Source organism: Xylocopa sonorina, chromosome 3 (genome assembly GCF_050948175.1).
Source record: "Xylocopa sonorina isolate GNS202 chromosome 3, iyXylSono1_principal, whole genome shotgun sequence".
Taxonomy (NCBI): Eukaryota; Metazoa; Arthropoda; class Insecta; order Hymenoptera; family Apidae; genus Xylocopa; species Xylocopa sonorina.
The window spans coordinates 4658731-4676253 of NC_135195.1; the positions used below are offsets into that span (position 1 = coordinate 4658731).

The 17523-nt window shown below is 38.5% G+C and overlaps 2 protein-coding genes across 2 annotated transcripts; one reads left to right on the forward strand and one right to left on the reverse strand.

Moving 5' to 3' along the window:
• The first annotated feature begins 698 nt into the window (after positions 1–698).
• On the forward strand, positions 699–5135 carry LOC143433460 (serine protease gd-like). Its single transcript, XM_076910798.1, has 5 exons — positions 699–929; positions 1367–1529; positions 1700–1984; positions 4683–5044; positions 5127–5135. Exons 1-5 carry the CDS (start codon positions 717–719, stop codon positions 5133–5135), a joined length of 1032 nt encoding a protein of 343 aa, XP_076766913.1. The 5' UTR covers positions 699–716.
• A 3948-nt stretch (positions 5136–9083) lies between these two features.
• On the reverse strand, positions 9084–16773 carry Ptip (PAX transcription activation domain interacting protein). The gene is made up of 9 exons (XM_076910897.1): positions 16509–16773; positions 15805–15989; positions 13174–15644; positions 12205–12649; positions 11263–11447; positions 10895–11136; positions 10371–10640; positions 9404–9608; positions 9084–9287 (listed from the first exon to the last, which is right to left on the reverse strand). The coding sequence occupies exons 1-9, from the start codon at positions 16602–16604 to the stop codon at positions 9220–9222; spliced, it is 4167 nt and encodes a 1388-aa protein (XP_076767012.1). The 5' UTR covers positions 16605–16773; the 3' UTR covers positions 9084–9219.
• Between the last annotated feature and the right edge of the window lie 750 nt (positions 16774–17523).

The following is a 17523-nucleotide window of genomic DNA, read 5'->3' on the forward strand; positions in this document are numbered from 1 at the left end:
CGGAATTAAAAACAAGCAACGACGTGTATACACGTTGAACGCAGGGCAAATGGTACTATTATACATTTTACGAAAAACGAGGAAAGATCCCTCGATTTCAGTATCGTATAAATTCTGGCCAAAGTGACGGGTATAAATAATTGTAGTTTAAGACTGATCTGTCTGGGGGAACGGATTTCTAGAATAAGAGCACTGGAAGATCAATTAATTAACCAGTTAACTGTGGAATTTAGTTTCAAAAGATCACCACAGGGTGCGGAATTAAAAACAGGCAACGACGTGTATACACGTCGAACGCAGGGCAAATGGTACTATTATACATTTTACGAAAAACGAAGAAGGATTACATTTCTATTCGTCAGAAAGACTAACAATTCGTTTCTGAATACGTTATTCTTACTAAAAGCTTGAAAATTGTCAAAGAATAATGAAATACATAAACAAGAAATATTGAAGATAGCAAGAATAAACAAGAAAAATAAGTAAATAGTTTACAAAATTTCAAACTATGTATATAAATGGAACATACCATCAAATAATATTCTTATTACACTTTATTGAGATTTCGAGTTTTCATAGTGAATGGTAATTTTTTATTTTACACGACGAGTGTACACGTGAAACGCACCGCAGTAGAGATTCGGTCCGACGAGTATACACGTCGAACGCATTTAACTGGTTAAGGGGTAATAACATCTGTGTCACAGAGTCTCAAGATGATCAATGTGATCGCCAAAGCTACGCTGTTGGCGCAATTACTTCAGCTGATGGTCGTGGTGCTTGGTCAGTCGCCATGTCCCACGATTTTCTGGTACAATCGGGACCCAGGAACGAATGAAACGAACGGTTACGTTCAAATACTGTCTCCAACGAGGGGAAACCCATCGCGACTCAACATCACCCTCAGCCATCACGTCGCACTGTCCACGGTAATTACTAGACTGCAATTTATAAATTGCAATTATCGAAGGTCAGTTTCAATGCGATCGATCGGCCTACATTTCTGTTATTCAATTTCAAACGATTGATAAGCGATATTTGTAATTGGTAATTGTTTATCGACTGCTGTGTTCATTAGCGAAGCAATCGTATCAACAGTGAATCTGTTTTGGAGGCAGAATAATTTTGTAGCCTGGAAATTTTATTTAGTTCTTATGAAGAAATTTTAAGGCGCTAAATAAAAATTATAATCTGAATTTTTCAGTGAATTTTAGTAATAGAATTAATGTTATATTCAACATGGAAACTGTTAGCGTTGTTATTGGCTAATTACTATTTTTCCATCCAAAGTAAAACGATAAATATTGTATGAATCATTAGCGTATACTTAAAAATAGAATGTTGATCACTTGGCATTGTGTTGCAGTACAATGTTGGAATAGAATTGGCGCATACGGTAGAGGAATCAATTGTAGCCCTCGAACAGAGTATGCCAATTATGTTCAAACTCTCATTTCCTTCCGATCTGCCCATACCCATGTTAACCAGCATATCGTTCAATAGCGTAATCATTTGCACTGGTCCACCTGGTATGTACGTTTCGTTCATAATACATGTACGTTTCTAAGGAGTGTGCAAAGGATGCAATTGACTTCGTCCCGTTTTTTTTTAAAATAGCGTGCGTATCCAGTTTCCAAATTCTACGACGCTACGAGGAATTTTAATTAAAGCCATGATGGAAATAATTATTTAATTCCAGCTGAGGGGCCAATCGTTAGCACCATCGTTATCAATAGCGAGTTGCATTTATCTGGAAAAGATGGCGAGAAAAATTTGACTCTTGTGTCCGTGCCACCCGTAATTAGCATCAAGAAACCGAATAACCAACACTGCGGTGAAATGTCGATGGCAGATCCTTACATGGTTGGAGACTCGTTAGTGCGACTTGGTCAATGGCCGTGGGTTGTTGCGATTTTCATCGTCGAACTGTCGTACACATTCCAATGCAGCGGAACATTGGTGACCAATAGACACGTTATTACAGGCAAGTGAATTTTTCTTCTTTACAGTGTCTAAGAAACGGAAATTTTCATTCATATTATCTGAATTCGTTTGGGGTAGTGTCTGTTAATGCTGTAATCGCGGGTACTTTTAGCACAGAAAGGAAAGTAAAATAAGTATTGAACTTTGGTGACCAATACACACGTTATTACAGGCAAGTGAATTTTTCTTCTTCGCAGTGTCTAAGAAACGGAAATTTTCATGTACAATTCGTTTGGGGTAGTGTCTGTTAATTCTGTAATCGCGAGTACTTTTAGCACAGAAAGGACTGTAAAACGAAAATAAGTGTAGAGACAAATTTGTACAGCTGATACTACACCTCGAAAGCAACAAAAAAGTTCATACAAACCTAGGTCTGATTTGCAAAAATGGCAGAGAAAATTGGGATTCTTGTTTTTTTCAGAGAAACAGTAGTTTCGCTCATATTATTGATTGTATCTTCCAAACCGTTATTCCTACAAGAAAATGATAAACAATATTGAACGGAGCAATAAATTTGCTATTTTAATAGTCCCTATTTTACCTTGAAACTCGAAAACAGGTGCAGTAATAAGAGTTTAAACTTATCTCAGAAGGTATAATTTGTAAATTGCGAAAACTTTGATCTCCTAATTAGGTAATTAATTTTAAACGTGGAGGGCAGAAAATTTGACAAGAACTTCCTTATTCATTAAGCTTTCTGATGATATAATCAGTTTTTTATTCCGTTGCACAGAAGCAAAGAAATTTAGTGTGAAATGATGAAAATTGCAAATAAACTGTATATGCATTCATAGCACCCAAAGGGTTAATTCAATTTTTAAGCCTAAAGGCGATTTTGCACGGAAAATTTGTAACAACCAATTTTAATTTTATGACCAATTTTGCTAAATGGAAATAGAGGATGCTGCAACTCCACAGTGTCCGTATGTGAGCAATTCCTTTCACTCAAGAGACCCAATACACTCTGCACCCTGGCCCAAACCACAGACTTCTTCACCCCTGGAGGGTTTTCTTCAGTGACAGTTATGGTTTCTTAAGTATAATATTTCTGGCCATGGTCATTCCTTCTGCTTGCGAAAACCGCTGAAAAAACCATCTTTTTCTGTTGAATTATGGACTTCTCAATTCCAGCTTCGTGCTGTTTCGCTCCAGTATGCATGCCTACAAGTAGCTACATCAAAGACTCCACTCCTTATCCCTGTAGGGTTTTAAAGAAAATTCTTTGCCATTTTTTCAAATTATGGACCTAGGTTTATGTGAACTTTTGTGTTGCTTTTGAGGTCTAATATCAGCTGTAAAAATTTGTCATACGTTTGTCACTATGTATATTACACATCTATTGCTTCCCTGACTTCGTTTCTGCTTTCCTTTCCTTCTTTCTGCTTTCCTCTCTCATCTTAATTACATAATTTTAAAGTACTGTCGATTAAATAACGAAATTCCTTAATTTTCATTTAGAAGAGAAAGAGTCGGATAAATTATACCTCCCGCTTTAGAGATAAGAGAGAGAAAGATATATACAAAAGCTATAGGAAGGAGTGAGACAGATGCTGTTGACCCTCCACCAGGACCCCTGGCGCCATCTCTGTAAAAAGTGCTCAAACTGGTCGCACACAATTATCGACAGCGAAGTGAACTACTCAAGAACTACTAGCTCCATCTTTACGGAGGGTAGTAAAACTAATTATCGACCTTGTTTCAGCAGCCCTCCAAGAGATGGTGCTAGTAGTTTTCAGTAGTTCACTTCGCTGTCGATACTTATGTGCGACCAGTTTGAGCACTTTTTACAAAGATGGCGATAGGGGTCCTAATGGAGGGTCAGTAGCATCTGTCTCACTCTTTCCTATAGTTTTCTTATATGTCTTTCTCTCTCTTACTTTTAAAGCGGGAGATGTAATTTATCTGACTTCTTCTATTCAATGAAAATTAAGGAATTTCTTTTTTAATCAGAAATACTTCAAAATTCTGTAATTAAGATGAGGGAGAGAGAAGCAAGAAGAAGAAACGAGAAGCAAGAACTTGCAAAAATGGCAGAGAATTTTCCTTGCAGCCCCAAAAGAGTGAGAAGTGGAGTTTGATGTAGCTTCTTGTAAGCGTGCATACTGGAGCGAAAAAGCACGAAGCTGGAACTGGAAAATCCATAATTCAACAGAAAAAGATGGGTTTTTCAGCAATTTTGTCAAATGAAGGAAATGGCTATGGCCAGAAGTATTATACTTAAGAAACCATACCTATTACTGAAGAGAGCCCTACAGAAATGAGGAAATCTCTGGCTTGGACCAGGGTGCAGAGAGTATTGGGTCTCTTGAGTAAAAGGAATGCTCACATACAGACACTGCAGAGTTGTAGCACCCTCTACTTCCATTTAGTAAAATTGGTCGTTACAAATTTTCTGTGGAAAACCCATTGCAACACGTTTACTTTTCTATATTTATCGAAAATGATCGTTGCGAAATCTATAGCCACGTATACTTCACAAATTGAAAAACTATTCCTATAAACAAAATAGAGTTACTATAATCACTGTAATCACTAACTATAATCAAAATTTACCTACATATCGTCAAAAATTTGCTACCCTATCGTTTACAAAAATGGATTAAACGGATGGGCAATCAACACTTCATAATCGATGGAGTTAATTAACGATCTCTCGTCGAACTATACATATTCATTTATATTCACTGTCGTCCTTTCAGCCGCCCACTGTTTCTACAGTAATGCCATGTTCATACCTGCCGAGACCTTCGTGATCTCGATTGGACAGTACCACCTGCGAGATTGGAGGCAAATCGGTTCAGTGAACAGCGAGGTCGCGGAGTACAGGATTCATCCTGATTATTCGCATACGCGTGTCAGCAGCGATGCTGACTTGGCTGTCGCGATTCTGGGCGACAAAGTGGAGTACAGCGTATTAATCAGACCGTGCTGCCTGTGGCCATTCACCACGGATCTAAATTTCCTCCAGGGCAAGTACGGGACTGTTGTTGGTTGGGGCCTTAACGAGCTTGGAGAGTTCAATTCAGTACGCAAGGAGATTACAGCGCCAATCGTGTCTCAGGTAAAAGAAATGATCTTTTGAGAGCTTCAGAGCTTTTGAGATCTTTTGAAATCTTTCTGAGAACTTATTAAACACTCTATAGAGTATGTGATTTATATTTGCAACCGTTGACGCGCGAAGTGAGCTGCGCTTGGGGTGCATCGTTGCATCTCTTCTTTACGCTGTTTTACACTAATTGAAAACAAAAATATAGGAATTATCTTTGAATTTGGGAATTTTGCTTGGTCGATAGGCTGATGTGATAATTAATGCGATTTACATTTGCAACTATTGACACGCGAAGTGAGCTGCACTTGGGGTGCATCGATGCATCTTTTCTTTACGCTGTTCTATATTAGTTGAAAACAAAAATATAGGAATTATCTTTGAATTTGGGAATTTTGCTTGGTCGATAGGCTGATGTGATAATTAATGTATCGAATAAATCGTAGGAGGAGTGCTTACGGGGTAACGGGAACTTCACAGCTCGTATCTCGAATCGTACGTTCTGCATCGGACACGGAAACGGAAGTTACGCTTGCAAAGGCGACAACGGAAGCGGTTTGGTCATATACGAGCGGGAGACGGATCGTTATTATCTACGAGGAGTCGTCTCGCAAACCTTCGCGAACGCTACACCCTGCGAGAACAACGAATTCACCGTTTTCGTGGATGTTGCGAAGCACTTGACCTGGATACACAGACAAATATCCCACTATTACGTTTGATTAAGCAGACTGCTGATGCCCGCGAGAATTCGCACTTCTGTAACCGCAATAATTAAAGGAGTGGAACATGTGTGCATAATTAGTGATTTACTTCGATCTGTAATTACTATTACGTGTGTTTTACTCTGAATACATTTTATACTTTTGCAATATTGTGGTTTTAAGGGCAGGACATCCCTAGGGACACGTAGTCCTTAGAATTACAGCGGAAGAAAGAAGAAACTACTGAGAAATCCCAATAATTCAATGTTACTTCAAGTAACGAATGGATAGAATGCAAGTGAACAAGTTAAAATTTAATTTTGTGTAAAACACTCTACAGAAAAATGGGATATTTTTATTCTATGTGTTCGTTACTTGAAATAACGTTGAATTATTGAAATTTCTCAGTATTTTCTTCCTTTTTTCACTGTAATTCTTAAGACTACGTGTTCGCAGGAATGTCCTGCTCTTAAAACCACGATATTACACGTATGTTCAATGTGTGAATTAATCTATCTAAACCACTTCCTTGTGCAGAAGGTATGCACACGTACAATGTGCGCGATTTATCTAAAAACGTGTGAATATCTCGAAAAATACTTTAAAAGTACTTTAGACGGCTATGCTTCTATTTAGCAGATTCTGCGATGACATCGAAGAGCCCTGCCAAGATTCTTTGGGCTTTAAACTTTGGCTTTAAAACTTCTTCAATGGAAACTCATATTTTATATTACACATTCTTCTTTTGATCGACATCGTATGATTTTTAAAACACTGTCTACTATCCACACACGTGTATCTCATACAAGAGGCGCTTCGTTCATTTATTAGCGATCGAACACTGTCAATCTCGAGATACTTTAACAATATAGAGAAGTTGAAATGAAATATTATGAAAATAACACGGTTCTAACTTCCGGCGATAGCTGCATCTCTAACTGTGGTTTAAGAACGTCCGCCAATGACTACAAAGCCAGATATTACGTATGATATTTATTGCAACGCTCTGCTTTTCTTTTTCCACTTCAACTTCTCTAACTTGGAATAGACGCAGTGTTCCCTAGGAAGAAGCTAGAACAGACGTGTCGCTCGCTTTGCTAGACGACTCCCCATCGACCACTTTCTTCCCTCATTATTTCAGAATTCGATCCATCCGCCTTGTTATTTACTTTATTCGTACGTTCGATACCCAGTGTTTGTGATCCACGCGAGGAACTGCTGGACGGTGCATTTTCAGGAAGAAATTGCGTACCTCGATCGATCAGACCCTTCGCTAGGTAACAATTGGAAATAATTCGAGTGGAAACTCGAGCGTTGATTATATTATTGGCTGTTATAATTAATTGATCGATTGGAAAATGCGTTTGTGCGTGGCGTGTCGTAGAATTCCAGGATGATCGGTGCCGTCGTGAAAACTGCGTTGGTAATGGAAGTTCTTCAGCTATTCGCCGGGGTCTTTGGTCAATCAGCGTGCCCTAAGTACGTCTGGTACAATTACAACCCGGAAATAAACAAAATGATTAGTCATATACAGATACCATCGCCGCCAAAAGGAGTTCCGATAACGCTCACTTTAACGTTGAATTTCGCAGTTCCAGTAGTCGCGGTAAGATTATTTGTTTCATTCTACAACCATACTTAAATACTAAGAAATTAGTATTAAATTAGAATTACAGCATTCGACTTAATTACAGAGTAAAAAATTATAAAAAAAGAATAATACTCCTATTAATATAAATTAATGTATTCGATTTTGAGATTAAATAGTATCATCTATATTTCGACGTTTCTAAATAAGTAATACACGCTGTGTCCCATGCTACAGTTTTCTTTTGTAGTTATTCTTGTTTGTAATTGAAATTCATTTCTCTTGTTATCTGTAATGAACATCATTTGACAAAGTTAAGACGAAGGCATATTGGTAACGAAGAAACGTCGAATCAAGGGTCGCACGAGTGGTAAACTGGATCCTCAAAATAGATCTGCTATATTTCAGAAAAACGAAAATCGACTAAAATTGGCGCAGTCGGAAGAGGAATCGATTAAAGCAATCAATGAGGGGAAACCCTTGATGTACGAAATCTATTTCTCTGTTCAAGACTCGATGCCTCTTATAACAGATTTGAAATTAAATGGCCAAGTCATTTGTTCCGGTTATCTCCGTATGTACTTTAAAACGCCTACTTTCTACAGCACTTTCATAAGAGACCAAACAATATTTTATACATAAATACAACAGAAAATCGTTAATAAGTAATTAAATGATCATTTGTTTAATTCTAGCCATCGCAGAAAAAATCACTCGTGTCACTCTGAGTCATACGCTCAATGTTCCTGAATCTACAGGGATTCACAATCGCAATCACTTTGGCCATCTCAAAAGCGACACGGAAACCAACAATGTTTCCCTTCCAGTTGCAAACGGGAATGATTCTGTTCCAACTGCAAACAGAAATGATTCTCTTCCAGCTGCAAACAGGAATGATTCTCTTCCAACTGCAAACAAGAATAATTTTGTTTCAGCTGCAAACAGGAATGATTCTGTTCCCGTTTCTGGTGCGGAAACGTGTCTTTTTTCGCGGCTAAGGACAATTGCAATATCAATTATTGTTATGGCGTGTATCCTTTAGTAATAATATTATATTTTGCGTACCTCTTACGCTTAATTAATGCCTGAGTATTTCCATAAAATTTAATTTTGATATACGTATGCTGGCTTCAATCTTTTTTTCAATATGATATGGTTGCCATTATTACATCAATACATCGTTTCGCATCGGTTTCACATTGCATTTTTCGGATGATTAAGCTATCGTCTACAATTAAGGTATATTTGTATAGTTCAATATGAAAAGAGTCGAATCAATGAATATCAATAATAATAACGTGTGCTTAACGCAGAGTTGTATATAATACGAAATGTGATTAATAATACAATTAGAATACAATAATGCGTATTTCTATTTATTTTCAATTATACACTTTCTTACACACATAAACTCATTTTTTTATTGTATAAAGATAGTGGTAAGCGAAACATATAGAATGGAGAAGAAAATAAGTGTACAATGATACAAACTAGAATGATATGTGTATATGGTGTGTATGCGAAACAAAAGAGATGGTGGAACATGCTCGCGCACATTTCAAAAATAACTATAAAATGCTAATTATGTAAAACAATAATCCTTAGTTGTGAACGAACGATAATAATAATATACCTCTACGTCAAAAACAAGTCTATCAAACTGTCTATATATCGAGATATTATATAAAATACATTACTCTCAGAAATGAAGCATGAAAGGAAAGGTTTCTGGAATGTTTTTCAGTGAAAATAGTTCCCGCTGTATCATAAAATTATGTTCTTTATTGTCCCATTGAAGAAGGTAAGCAAAAATTTTTCATCTCCAAAATAGCTCACTAAGTATATTAGTAAGCCCACGTCAGGGATTAAAATGCAGCGTATTGAATACTGCACTGCGTTTAGACTTGTTCAGCTTGGAAGTATTGTCGTGCAACTGCCCCTAATACGATTTCTGCACTGAACACACCTACAAATATATCGAAAAACACGCAATGAGACGAACGTTACGAAGTGCGCCACTCTTTTTTTTTTTTCTTTTTCTCATGCACATCCATCAGCAGAAAACTGTCTGACACCACTTACTGATATTTGCACGTAACACATCAGAAAGAAGATGAAGATCGTTTTCATGAGTGACAATGATATAATTTAATTTATTACTATTCAACTCTTGAATCTGTGCCACAGATCGCCGTGTTTTTTCCATCGTCCCGCCCGCGCTATCTATTATTTCTGCTATCGTCGACGGCGATGGTATGACGCTTGGCGTAACATAAAATATTTTACCCTATTCGACAAGCAAGATTATCAAACGAGGAGCATTGATATTCATCGTTAGGATAAGTGCATCTAATATCGCCACTTCTAATATCTTGTAAGTGTTTTTGAACTCTACCAGTAGTTTAGCACATTCGAGAAGACATGATTAGTCTTATGCGAGCAACATTTAGCGAAGGAGAAGCGTTTCGGTGAATCTTGGTGATAATATAAGAAGTTTATTGAATCACTAGAATTTTACTACAGATACATTATATAAAAAATTCACAGAGACATCGACACAGAAATATTGCCTGATAGCTTGAAAAATGTAAAAGAAGATAAGAAGTTCGTGTGTTATTCGTAACGAACAGGTATCAACTAACGATTCGCATTAAGAATTAACGATTTTTTATTATTATGACATTATATAGTAGGATTCTATTAAAAAAAAAAGTGAATTCAAGCTTGCAGTCTCCTTCACTGCTCCACCTACAAAAAATTATGTAACCATACAACGTCACTCTCATGCGATATTTCACTGTTTTCGGTTGCAGAAAACACTTTGTAAAGTTATATGAATCTACGTAATTAATTTCGTTTTTGTTCACGACTAATTAGATACGTAAACATCAGTTATACATATAGCTATCAATTAAAAGCAATTTGAATTTATCGTAAATGGCCGAAATCAGGTGCACTTACCCTATTCATTTTACATTATATCGATTTGTTCAATTAAATAACAGTTATTACTAGAAAATTAATAGGTAAAAATAATGAAATAGGTCACCTTAAGTACTGTTCCCCGATTCGGACTCGCCAGAGCCTTTTCAATATTACAATTAAAATTCTTCTCGAACTCCGGATCCCCAAGCATGTATCCACTTTCGTCTAGAAACGTGTTCCTCGCGGAACAATCGAGTAACCACTGTAACGTGACAATATATTTACAACGTGACAGACAACACAACAATTTTACAGTTCTTATCGGTGCTGGCATCACGAGATGTGTCGCGTCTCGCCAACTGGCTGCTAACGCACCACCTAATTCCCGAATTCTCTGTTAAACGAACAATTCGAATTAGTATTTCCAAACAGCATGGATCAATAGTTTTCATTATATCGATACGTAAATCGTTCTGCAGTAAAATAATCGTATTCGCGAATAAAATAAAGATAACATTCAATTCCCTTTTCAGAACGGAAACGAGAAAAGATTCGAAAGTTCGAATTAAGTTTGATCGTAGTACTTTGGCCAATCACGAATTTCGCAAGTACGTAGATTTTACTGTTTCAATTACGTGTATATAACACCTTTGCATGTTTCCTAGGATTGATGCCAGAAAACAGTATCCTTGGCTGTTTATCCGGTGGCGGTGGGTCCGGATTACTAACTGTTATTGATTCGTCCAAGTATAACAAATGTGGATCTTTGTTCAACAATGGACCGTCTAATCGTGGCTTCTTATACTTTCTTATCGAATTTGGACCCTGACCAACCTGCTTTACTTTATCGTACGATTCTTGTGTAATATTTATTGGCATCTTCCATGCAGCTGAAAGAAGGGCTATTTAGATATCTGCAAGACTGGTAATCGAGTTCGTACATGCTGTTGGACGAGAGAGATCGGTTATTTTCACTGTTGGAAGAACAAAAAATAATTGACTATGATTCACGATACCCATTAAATGAGGCACTAGCGAATAATCCAATCTAAACTGATTGCTCAAACTGTACTGTTGATATTTTGGATTTTCGGTTTGGTGAAGCACGTTCATTTGCCCGCACAACAAGTCCGTCAACCACTGAGTATTCACCACTCCTGTTTGCCATTCTCGGGCCTTCTTATACTTTTGACCATCCGGTCTGAAACGATTTCCAGTCGAATGAAAACGGTACAGATAGCAGCCGATGGTGGATCGTTACGCTTGGTACCATAAAATGTGGCTATACTTCATTTACTCTATGCTCCATTTCGGAGCAAAGGGTCAATTCAGTATTTAAAGTAAATAGAAGAAGTTTACATACATGTTTATCTTATTTGACGATGTTTCCAAATGATAGATACTTTGGGTCTCTGTAATTTTTTTAACAAATCATGTTAATGTTATTAATTAGATTTTGCACGCTGTGTCACACGTAAAATCTTGGTGATTGTTCGTAAACATTTTCGTAAAATTCCATTTCAGATCGATGTCAATTTATATAGTAAGAACATTGGCACGCAACACAAATGTAAAAGCAAATCGTACGAACTATCTAACAACGACTTAAACATCCAGTGGAATTTAACACCCCATTTCGCAAATAATTATCGCCTGCCGCTGGTTCCTGTCTGCAAAACATGGTCCAAATTACTACGTCCGTTTCATTCCCTTCCTCAACAAAACTAATATTCCATCGAAATGAACGACTCTTTCCCTCAACCCTCACGGCATCTCAGAAACAAAGTCAGATAAGACAAACACGAACACAAAGCCTTCCCTCGTTCTCGCCAGTCGAATCTACCTCTGCCACCAACATTTTACGATACCCTTGGTATAATTCATAATTCACTGAATTAAATCAAGAATGAAAGCCCATGAATCGGAGCAAGCGCGATAAGTGTAACTGGCATCACTACCTTCTGCAAACGAGGAGAGTGTTGTGCCTGGTGAAGTAATTGGTGATCTTTGCTCCTAATGCTTCCAGCATATACTTCACTTTCGCCCGTTCCTCACCCTCGAATCCGGACAACGACACGATGTGCTTCGCGCACGGGAGATCCGTCAGGCTGAATGGCGTGGGGAAGTGCAACGCGTGCCACGGCGGTACTACCTGCTGTCTGTTAACCACGTCCGACAGCCAGTGGGCGCTAACGCAACGTTTCCCTTCGCGTAGCGCCTGCACTACCGTCGGGTGCTTCTGCGTGATTGCGAGCACGTGGGTGGCTCGGGTGCAATACTGCGGTTCGACCTCTCCGCCGTGTCTCTCGATCACCTGTTTCCACGTGGAAACATCGTTCGGACGTTGCATGTCGTACTCGACAATAACAAATATACAACCTAGCAAAAATAGATCTGGTGGCACTGAAAGTACAAGTAACAGTATATTACACATGGAAAGAAGAAGAGCTCTTTGAATTAACATTCTACTAGAAATGAAAACTGCTTATTTATTATGCCCCAATGCAATTTTTCGCTGGCGCTATCTCGTTGCACGTGGACGTAATAAATGAACAGTGTGAAAGACGCGAGGTTGTTTGTACTTGAAAGGTTTTGTCTTAGAGCCGTTCAGATTTTATCTTTTACGATATTTCCTAAAAGATAGCAACGGAAGACACAAGTCTATCCAGAATTTTAATTTCTTCTGTGCCACATCTATTTTTCTGCTTACTGGAAATGAGTATCTAAAACAACGATAGGATCTTGTATTCGTTTCAATGTAAACATTTCCTACTGCAATGTCGATTTCAAATCTAATCACGAAACTTTTCAAGTAAAAAGCACGTAGAACCACGCACGCGAAGTCATGAAGTTATGACTCATCCCTTCCTCCAAATCTATCGTAAAGCTTTAATTAAGAGCGATTTTAAGAACTTAAAAAAGCGTACGTTTCAAGTTCGGATTGTGGCCGTAGAACTGGGCTTTCGCTTGAGGTATAACCGGGGCGTATTGCATCTTTATTTGCGTCCCGGGTGGTGCTCCATTTGTGATATTTCCAACGGTCCTCCGCTGGTATGCTGCAAGGAGCTGTGGGTCCTGGGACGGCGGTGGTGGAGGTCTGTGTTGCGCGGTCATTAATCTTAACTGACCCGCTGCGCTACCTTCAGCGGCGCTACCCTGTAATCTGTTCGTCAACATGTTTGCCAGAGCCGTTTTCGTCTTCGCATTCACGACCAACTGTTGATCCGGTGGTATCTGAGCGTTATTAGACAACGACGCTAAAGGTGGCTCTTGCTGCGCACCCTGTTGCTGTTGTTGTTGCTGCTGCTGCTGTTGCTGTAGATGCTGCAGCTGTTGCAACCTGGCCATTTGTTGCTGTTTCTGCATATGCAACTGCGCTATGTGTTGCGGCGTTAGAGGTTGACTTTGTTGGAACGTTTGACCAGGTTGACTGGCTTGTGGACCTTGCACGTTTTGTCCTGTTTGGACAATAACTTGGTTGGAAGAATTAATCGGCGTTAACGCTGGTGGTTGAACTCCAGGGTGAACGGGCTTTTGGCCAGGGGTTTGCGCAATCTGAGGTCCTATCATCTGAGGACGTGGTTGCTGGACCCACTGCAAACCGCCAGGTTGAACTGGTTTACCCGGACTCCTTATGACAGCTATATGCGCTCCTTGTTGAGCTTGACGGTTTTGCATTTGCCTTTGTAATAACAGATTTCTTTGCTTCTGAATTTTCTGGATAAACTGAGCCCTCTGTTGCGGATCCATTTGTTGTAACTGTTGATGCGTCTGGGCATCTAATTGTATTAATTGTCTCGGTGGCTGCGGCGGCTGTTGAGGCCATTGACCACTTGGTCTTTGAGGGCCAATGTGCTGCTGTTGTTGCCTTTGTAGTTGTAGGTACTGTTGCTGTTGCCAATGAGAATCTCTTTGTACGATAAAGCCCTGTTGATTCGGACCCATTAATTGCTGATTCTGTGGTTGTTGCTGTAACTGACCGTCCCTTATAACGAACTGTTGCGAGCCTTGAGGTGCAGATTGTTGCAGTTGTTGAGATATTTGCTGAATTTTCTGCTGTTGTTGTTGCTGTTGCTGTTGCAAAAGTATTAGCTGCCGCTGTTCGGACGTGAGCTGTTGCGGTGGAGTCTGTTGCTGATTCAACTGATGCTGTTGTGGTCCAATTTGTTGTTGCTGAGTAGGGATTTGTTGTTGTTGCTGCTGCTGCTGCAAAACTATTTGCTGTTGAGGTGTTAATTGCACTTGTTGCACTAATTGTGGCTGTGGAGTAATTTGCTGCTGGGAAGTAATTTGTTGCTGTTGTGACAAATGTTGCTGTTGTTGATTTATTTGCTGTTGCGAAAGTATCTGATGCTGGCTCAGTTGTTTTTGCTGTAAAATTTGCTGAGGCGATGACATCTGATGCTGAGGTAACTGTGAATTTATTTGTTGTTGTTGCTGTTGTGCCATTAATGGTTGTTGTGGGAGCGATTGCTGCGGGGTTCCTATCAGTTGTTGTGGAGATGTTAACTGCGGAGACTGTTGCTGATTTAAGATCTGCTGCTGGGTATATTGTTGTTGTTGCAGTTGCTGATGCGTCAATTGTTGAGACAATTGCTGCTGCTGACTTAATTGTTGTTGCTGCTGCTGCTGCTGCTGTTGTTGTAGTAATGTATGTTGCATATTTATCTGTTGCTGTTGCGGAGATAATTCTGGTTGTTGTATTTGTGGTGGTGCGGACTTTATTTGAGCAACATTATTCTGCTGAGGAGCTTGTGGTAACCAATTTGTTTGCGTAACATTTTGATCCGACACAGAAGACGCAATTGTGGAAGCGTTAGATAAACTTGTTGTAGAGATTGGCCGAGGAAGGTGCTGTTGTTGAGCATTAACATTATTTTGTCCATTAGCTGCATAAGGAATTGTTGTTACAGTTGCATTAGCAGTATTGATGTTATGCGGCGCATTAGAAGATACAGGTGGACTTGGTTGGTTCCAAGGCATCCGTTGTTTCAGTTGCTCTAACATAGCTTTAGTTCTGTCCTGTTCTTCTTGAGCTGTATTATTTTCTGTATCTTCATCCATGAAGCCAGTAATCATGGCTGTAGAACTATTCGGGTATACTAAAAGCCTTGGATGATATTCCACCTCGCTAATAATAGTTCCCTTTCTACAACACTCTGTCACCCAATCAGGAGTTATGATTTGAATAGGATGTCTCATCGCAGTTTCATATTTCAAACCAGCAGCTTTCCCGGTAATTAAGTGAGTACAATATCGATCTAAACGTAATTGACATTTACCACCTTGAAGCGTGATCATTGCCCACAGACTTTTACTGTCCGCGCGGCTTACCTGAGACACACATGCTCGTACATTTGAAAATAACTGTGTGTCTTCAGGTGAAAAATAATGTGGTCTATATTAATGACATAGTTAAGGAAATTACGCAGTCTCTAAAGTCGCTGTTATATTATAAAAGTATAATTAATATTTGTAAAATTACATATTACATGCTAAGATATATAATTTAAAGTTACAATATTTTCAAACAACTAAAAATTTCTAATCTAGGATACGGCAGAAGTTTGTTGCATTTAACGGAATATAAAATCCAATTCTGTGTAACTGCTGGTATCTCATAAATATCCTTTGCTGCGGATATATCATTTTCCAGCGCATCATAGCCTGCTATTAAATGTGTAACAAAATCACTAAAATAATTTGACCTTTCAGCGCCTCCCTCTTGTAGTAAATTTAAAATCTGCAAATAATCAAGAGAATATTTGTTTCTACAGCATATTATTCTTTGCTGTCAGAAGTACTTATTCATGCAACTATTATTTCAACGTCTATATCAAAGTAAGAATTTGTTAATTACTTATCTTCCTCCTTCTCTAATTAAAAAAGAAACTAGATCCAATGCTTGAAACTTAAAATTGTCAATAAACAATATTACAAGTATTATTTAGTAATAACTGAATATACAGATGAACAATTCATCTCTCCTAAGGCATTACATTTATACATTGCACGTCCAAAGAAATGGTATAAATGAAATATTTTGCCCGAAATCTCTTGTGTCAATTTTTCTATAAAACGCACAGCCTGTTAAATTTGACTCCATTTTATAACCTCTTTCGCGTGAATCGCAAGTAATTCGAAGCAACAGCGAGCAAATCGCAATTTTCAACAATTACGATGTAATAATACCAATATCGTGAAATTAGTGGCTCGACGTCAAGGGCGAAGGAAAAACGCGGGAAACGACAAAACGATATACCTTGGGATCACCTTCGCCGCTGACGTAGTATTTAACATCGGCGAATAGGGCCCCGTCGAGCTTTAATTCCTCGAGGCCGGCCCTTATGTCGCCCATCCTTGGAAAATTGCAGACAAAATCACGTTTTCCACATCACAACGAGACGGCGCGTTTTCTGAAACGATCTTGGAGCACACACAATATTTGATAACAAAACTGAGCCGCGACGCTTTTGTTATTATTATGATCGCAAGGTTATGTAGCCACTTCACAGTCGAACGATACACGTCGCGCTCTCGATAGGTATCGACAGTCTCGAGAGCGCTCGATTCGAACATCGAAAATGCAGTAACCAACATGGACGCGCGCGATAAAACGATGTCGTGAGTTTTTGTTAAAAAATTAATTATAACACGAGTCGTAGCGTTCGATTTACTGTATTATGAGTCAACGTGCACGGTAATCAGTGCGAATCGTATAAACGACAAGATTTTTCCGTTTTTTCTCGTACTTGGTCGAAACTTTCGCTTACCCATTTTGCTGCATCGTAATTATGGCATAACCATGGTGTGTGTTGATGTACGCGTTTGAAACTGTCTCGTATGTTCAACTAGTGGCGCGTGAAAACTTTTTATGTACTTTTGTGATCGAAATTTTACTCAAAAGTGTTGCGATAATATTATGCGTGGCTATATACATGTGCTAACACGTGACTGGAATAAGGCGGCTGAATTGAAATGCTAGAACAAGGTATTTATATGATTATTATATGCACAAGTATCTCGAGATAATCTCTGTTGCTTTACATTATATTGTGATGGTAAAAATGACCAATGGATTGAAAAAAGATAACCAGAATAGGGAGAAATATACGTATCGAATTTAAAGGAAAATATATAAATTTGTTAAAAAGATATTCGATATTTTATTCAAAACGATTGGAACGATATTTGATGCATATCTCGAGAGGCTTTCTATAACAATTCCTATCCGTATCACAAGACCGTGAAAATAAAGATTCCTTGTATCTTTTGCG